This window comes from Primulina huaijiensis, chromosome 9 (assembly GCF_012295235.1).
Source record: "Primulina huaijiensis isolate GDHJ02 chromosome 9, ASM1229523v2, whole genome shotgun sequence".
Lineage (NCBI taxonomy): Eukaryota > Viridiplantae > Streptophyta > Magnoliopsida > Lamiales > Gesneriaceae > Primulina > Primulina huaijiensis.
Window position 1 is genome coordinate 15,194,114 of NC_133314.1, and position 7,130 is coordinate 15,201,243.

At 36.0% G+C, this 7,130-nt stretch overlaps 2 protein-coding genes across 2 annotated transcripts; both read left to right on the forward strand.

Annotated features, from left to right (window-relative positions):
• Positions 1 to 270: 270 nt before the first annotated feature.
• Positions 271 to 1,380, forward strand: LOC140983903 (uncharacterized). The gene has a single exon (XM_073451058.1). The coding sequence runs from the start codon at positions 271 to 273 to the stop codon at positions 1,378 to 1,380; it is 1,110 nt and encodes a 369-aa protein (XP_073307159.1).
• Positions 1,381 to 2,152: 772 nt separating this feature from the next.
• On the forward strand, positions 2,153 to 3,748 carry LOC140984165 (uncharacterized). The gene is made up of 3 exons (XM_073451405.1): positions 2,153 to 2,286; positions 2,691 to 2,806; positions 2,960 to 3,748. Exons 1-3 carry the CDS (start codon positions 2,173 to 2,175, stop codon positions 3,459 to 3,461), a joined length of 732 nt encoding a protein of 243 aa, XP_073307506.1. The 5' UTR covers positions 2,153 to 2,172; the 3' UTR covers positions 3,462 to 3,748.
• Positions 3,749 to 7,130: the final 3,382 nt, after the last annotated feature.

Below are 7,130 nucleotides of genomic sequence, written 5' to 3' on the forward strand. Positions count from 1 at the left end.
GGTTCACCGTCTTAGATGTCTCACAAAAAACTTATATAAAACATGTATTCAAAATTATAGTAACAAATCACACTTAATTATAAGGTAGAATATTTCTTTTCAATTTTTGAAACAAATTTTTAATTGACCCTATTTTATAAAAAAATATTATTTTTATGTGAAAATTATAATTTTTCAAAACGAATATTGATTATGTCGATCAGTCTTATAAAATATTTACTCAATAAATAATATGCACACGAAAACAAACTAATTACTTCATTNGAACCAATGAGTGTAATTTCCCGCGTTCTCCAAAACCAAAGCGTACTGTTTCCGAATCGTCGCTTCTGCATGAATAATCGCCATGTTACACCAACACCCTTTCAAGAAACATATATCTCCTCACCAGCATTTCGCGATCGCATCGGCTCTATTTTCAATCTTCAATTCAGTTCCATGGAGAGCGAAAGCAGCAACAGCAGTAACAGCACGGGGGGTGATCAGGGTTCTTTCAACCCAAATCCTGCTCCACACTCCCCCCCGCCGACGCAGCATCTGCTCAATGAACGCAGCCCGTTGCGTAGAAGCGGCGGACCAAATCTAGGAGCCGGGCAACTACGCCTTGCGGGGGTGTCTTCTCCTCCTCCGCGAGCCATCAGGCCCATAGCGATGGGGGTTCCTGGTGTATCTGCCTTTTCTCCTTACATCAGGCCGCCTCCGCCTCCGCCTCAGACTCCACCTCCGCCTCCACGTCCGACTAGCGTGGGGCCTACTGGTACTGCTGGAGGGATTCCAGGTTTACCGGCCTTTACGCTTTATAACAGGGCGCCTCCGCGTCCAGATTGGTACCCTGGCCCCGGGCCAAGCAGCGGTTCCAGCGGGTTTGGTTTCGGGTACGGGTTCGGATTGTTCGGCTGTCACGTCGGACCGGTTGGAGGGAGTGGGTATGGAGGTGTGGCGCCGTTTGAAGGCGGAGCTTTGAGGATAGGTGGAAGCCCGGCCAGGAAGAGGGGTCGGGAAGAGGGAAATGCAGGAGGCTCCGGGAAGCAGAAAGCGGAGGGAGGGATGCCTCCGGTTCCCTGCCCCATTTGCGGAAGGGAATTCATGTCAGAGAAAGCTCTGTTCGGACACATGCGGTCGCACCCGAACCGCGGGTACAAGGGCGTGCATCCGCCGCCGACGTTCAGGGCTGATGAAGAGTTTGCTGATGTTCCAGGGCTGAATCGTCCAGGAGAAATGGAGGCTGCTGGAGACGGAGGAGGTGTGGAAGCAGAGGCAGCGGCGGCTCCTGCGGCAGAAGTTGGAGGAGACACAGAAATGCAGCCACAAGGTGGGGCGGAGGAGAACTACACTCTGCCTGATCTGAATATGCCGCCGCCTCCCAGCCCTGGTCAGTGAGGGAAAGGAATCTATATCAATCAATTTATCAATAATAATAAAATATCAATAACAATAACATATTGATACAATGTTTTGTTTCAGTGTTTTGCATGCATGCATGCATGCATGCATGGTTGTGATTTTCAAACTTGGATTTGATTATTTCTGTTATCTTAATTCTATCATGTTTTTTAAGTACAATTTATTATTATTATTATTATGATTATTATTTTGCATGATTGTATTTGCCTTATTTCTTTATGCTTTTGATTTGATTGCATAAATAGATTGTTTTCATTTAAATTGTACTTAATTGGTTGATTTTTCTTAGAAAAACAACAGAATGTGATAAATTGTGAGTATATATAACAAAAATCTACATTATCATGAAATAGAAATTAACTCTTTCAAACTTAAGTATCACCCGATTTTTTCAATTAATCGAACATCGATCGGATGCGGTGGACCGGAAGATGTTTTTTTCCCCTTTCCTTTCCTGGTGCATTAATTTGTATTCTCCGAAAATCAAATAAGATAACTCTTTGATTTTAGCATAGATGAAATATTTTTTGAACAAGTGTAAACATGTACATTCATAGTTGTGAAAATAAAAAATAAAGTAACAAGCTTTATACATTGGATAAAGGAAACCAAATTCATTTTCTATAAAAGGAAGCCCATTATGAGAAGTGAAGCCTATTTGCATCTCCACAAGCCCAAAACAAAGCCCAATCGAAAACCCGATTCGCCACATCCCAACCTATCGTTGATAATTTGAAGGGACAACGAAGGTCATTATATCGAACAGCAATGCAGAACGGCGGCGGCGGCGGCATAAGAGCTGAAGAAGTGATTTCGAAGCTGAAGGACGACGGGGATTTCGATCGTCTTCGTGTCAAGATCATCCGTAAATTCAAGGAAAACGTGAGTATATGCTTATCATAAATAGGAGGATTATAAATATATATATATATGTTAATTAGGTTGAGAATGTTTGATTAGGGTTTGTGATTTGAAATTGGTTCATATATAGGAGCCTAAGATCCCGAAAATGTTCAAGCGTTTCTGAAAATTTACATTTTTTCTTTCGATATATCTCGACTTTCTGGAAACCATGTGATTATGCTTCTGGATAAGGCGGCAATGCACAAGTTTACATAGATCATAGGCGAAAAAGCAACTCCTTATTCCGATGCTGACAATTTTGGGGGTTAACAAGAAAATTTTCTGGATACCATTGATGAATGTAGTTGAGATTGAATTTTAATACTTTTTTTTGCCTTTAACTTCACTCTAGTTTCACACCTTTTTGTTGAATGCCACTTTAGGAGGAGTTGCGAGGAAATATCATATCCCTTGTGAGGCAGTCGGCTGCGCTTAATAGTCCAGGTACAGAAAATATGAAACCACGGCAGCTCTCAGATGCTATACATAGAGAAATCGGGTATGATTGTTTACACTTGATCAGATGAGGAAATTTGTGAAGCTAATGTTGGTGAATATGATGCATGAAATGTTGATTTAATTTTTAAAGTCGTGAGTTAGTACAGAGCTGTTGTATCAAAAAATTTCATGGAATACTGTCTCGTTGCTTTAGGGACAAACTCATGAGCCAAGTTTCAGAGGGTCTCTGGAATATAATTAGATCTGCGGATGGCATGAAAACTGAAATAACAGAAACTGTACAGTCAGTATATGAGAAAATATTAAACCCGCGAAGAGATGACAATGTCGAGACATCTTCTAGCATGAATTCTGGTCCAATCAGGAGTGATATTAAGAATAATCTGGATACTAAAAGTTCTGCTGGTGAGATTGATGGCTCTCTGTTGGATAGAGAGCCTAACGAACCCCCAGGATTTAGTTTGAATGATCTACACCGAAGTAATGAGATGAACAATATCGATCGACATAACAAAATTGGTTTGCATCCCTCTTCTCGTAAAAGGAAAGGAATGAAGGAAGTTAGGTACAAAAATTTGCAATCGGACGATTTGGAAGAGCCAAACAATCCCCCAGGATTTTCATCTTTCCTTGGGCATAGCAAGTCAGCTGGTGCTACTGATGAAGATCCTGAGGTGCCTCCAGGGTTCGGTTGATGAACCACATGCAGCATAAAGTTTTTTATCCATCGATATCCCTAATTCTTCACAAGATGAGGCAAAGTTCAATATTTCATGTATATGATCATGAATCCAAGAGTTTGCTGAACCCATGGTAACCACATGGGAGATCTCCATGTCTACCATAATCTAATATCACAGAGCAAATGTTGAGGAATTATTTTTGAACTTCATAGTAAGTACGCACTACCATTGTTCTTGTGATATTTCCCACTGACCAAAGTAATTAATAGAGCTGGTCTTTTTACGATGGTTTAAACTTCTATTATTGATTTTTTGGTGTGACATGAATTTTCTATGCTAATGATTATTTGCTACATAATCATTATTTGATGGATACCGATTTGGTCATCTTTTGTCTTGTATTTATCAGCTGAGAAACATCCTCCTTCCTCTAGCTGTTAGCATACCACCATCTAATGACGTCTTGGTTTATTGATGTAATAGTATGTGTACACGCATATAAGTATGCATGCATGTATTTCTGAGTATAGTGGCTTGGTTAGAATATTTAAGCTGGTAGATATTTCATAATTTTGGTTATTTTTCCATGTTAGAAATTTCCATCTTGTACCTTTCTTAAGTGCAAAATACTGTGCATAGAAATCTGGACATTAATTTGAACAAAAATTAAAGGCACTGGTCGAGTTGGTGCTTGTTATTTGATCTGATACCCGAATGATGCCATACATTAAAACCAACATTAGTTTGAATGTCGAGAAACTTCGGTAGTTACCTTTCAGTGTAGTTCTATTCCTCGACTCCCTGAAGTTTTGTACAACCAAATTCTGTTTTTTACCTTGATATTTCATAGGATATATGAATTTAAAGCAGTAGCGGGCAGCTCTAATCAAGCAATAGGCATCAAAGAAGCTCCTGCAACAAGGTATTTCTGTTATATTTATTTTTCCAGACATCACATCTCTTGTTCTTTGGTTCTACTAGTTCCAGCCATTGCTTTTATTTACTTTTAGCATAGTACAAGCTCACCAGTTCAACAAAGAATAAATCAATTTACTAGGAATGGCCACAGGCCGGGTTTAAAACCGGGACGTGTTAGGCCCGGGGCGAGTCATGGGGTTAGTAAACCCACCTTGAATCGCCCTGCCATTATATATGATATGCTGCACACATATTGTGGCAGCGGCGGTCACAAAACATATATATTTTTTTTTTAAAAAAAAACTCCATCCTAAAAATGCCAATCTCTTCTGACTGCCTCTACCACGTCACCTTCTCTCCAATTCCTTCCAAAGTCCTCGCTCCATCCCATTTCTACATCGATTTCCCATCTCATTTCTTCAATTTTTCCGATCAAATTCTCGATTTTTGGGAATGGGATTAACAAATATCTATACTCGCCAAACTTAGACATCAAGGGATTGTGTCATATTACTATTACCCAGATGCTGACTTATGCTACATATACTTATATATTCATATATAAAGTAAGCCAAATTTAGACATCAAGGGATTGTGTCGGATCGGTATTACCCAGATGCTGACATATCTTAAGTAAAACAAGACGAAGCATACGACCGTAAAAAAAATCTTTTGTTCGTTTGTGAGGAAGGATATGGGTTGTTGGGGGGTGGATTTGTGAATGCAAACTTGGCGTTTGGTCGAGGAGATTATAGGAGCATGCTGTTTTATGAGGAGAAATGCGACAAATTTATGAGTGATTGTCAATTTGTTATTGTCAATTTGTTATAGAGTCGAGAGTTCCTATAACAAATTATATAATATAATAGACTTTGTTAAAAACTTAACCGAATATATGATTCTTTAATTATAATAACTTGATTTCTTGTAATTGAATTTGCTTAGACTCGTCATTTCTCATTTCAATGCACAATGCAAGAACATTATTCTTGAAATCAAGTTAAAATATTACAAGCATGATATGAATTTAATGCGACCATGTAAGATTAAAAAAAAATGAAATAATGATTATCTAAATATGTAACATTTATGAGAATAAATAAGAATGCACGCCATGCATATTTTCTGCGTCGATCATCGTCTATAAAATGCACAAATCCCTCTCCTCTAATTCAAAAAATATAATCATATCGAGTTCTACTTACAACAAAAGTATAGATAAATGGATTTTTCATATTCTGTTTTGCTCTATATCGCTCTCCCTGTTGCGCTAGGAATTTTGATAATCGGTGGCTTATTATATTGTTTGTGTCACGCGAAGAAAGTAGACGATAAGAAGAAGAAGAAAGGACAGAGTAGCGACGATGACGACGACGACGATGTATAAGAGTAAAAGTTAACGATTAGTGATCTTTTTTTATAAATCGAATGTATTCGGTCTTAAACATAGAGGAGGAATCTAATAAAAAAGAAAGTATAGGTATATATGATAAAATTTGTAAGTTTATATATTATTCAGTAGTTTCATGTATTTCCACTCTACCTTGTTAAATTGTTTATTTACAAATAATAAAGTTTGTCATTTTATATATTATTCCAGTTGCATTTCCCTTTCTGTGGCTATTGATTGGTATCTATTTTCATTTAATTATATATAAGTTATTTTATTTTCCAAAATATTTTTTATTTAGTAATTTTTATGAGTGCACATAATTATTAATGATTTATTTATATAAAATAAATATAAGTGGGTAACAAAGTAAAATTAGTTCAAAATAATTTTATAATATAAATGTATATTATTTCTTAATAATTTTTTACAGTAATAGTAGATAATAGATCATTTTAAAATAATGTATTTTTTAAAAAATATATCAAAAGTTAATATAATTATTGATGTTTGGAATTAAATATCAAAATATTAAAAAAAAGTTAAAGTAATATTTTTATATTATAATTTAACAGTGAAAGACGAGAGAATTCAATTGTTCTGAAAAGGCCGAATCATGGGAAAAAAAAAAAAAAAAACTTTATTTAGAGAAAAATTTTGAAAAAAGCCGTGTATCGTTTGGTTGACCATAAAAATATGTTAAAATGCACGATTTTTTACACAAAAAATACTAAAGAGGTCGAATAAAATTTGTCACAAACACTTCCTTTCTTTGAAACTAAGAGAAATACTTGGCATGACGATGATCTACAAAAGTTTTATTCCACATCATTTGTGATTTTGAAACTTTTTAGTTTGAAAATGTTTAGTTTGAAAATACCTAAGTTTGGATGATAACAAACAATATCGAGTTGTTTAGGATCCAACTGTTATTTGCGCAGATTTCTAGTTGAACAATAAGAATTCAAGCCGAACAACGTCAAGTTGTTTCAGTTATGGTTGCATTCAAGAATCTAAACCGCATTGATGATAATGCTCACGCAATCAAATCTATCAGTTTATATATCAGCTCAATTTTATAAAATACATTTGACCAATCATTGCATATTACTCGATATTTTTAGTTGGCAAGAATGTCTACTAAAAAGACAGTTTACATATCAGCTCAACTTTATAAAATACATTTGACCAATCATTACATATCATTCGATATTTTTAGTTGGCAAAAATGTCTCCTAAAAAGACAGTTTACATATCATGTTGCAAAAGTAGTATCATAGTGTGTGTCTATATATATATATATATATATGAGAAAGAGTTAGTTGATCTAAGGATGTCATACTTAATATTATATTATAGATTAAGATTAAAAA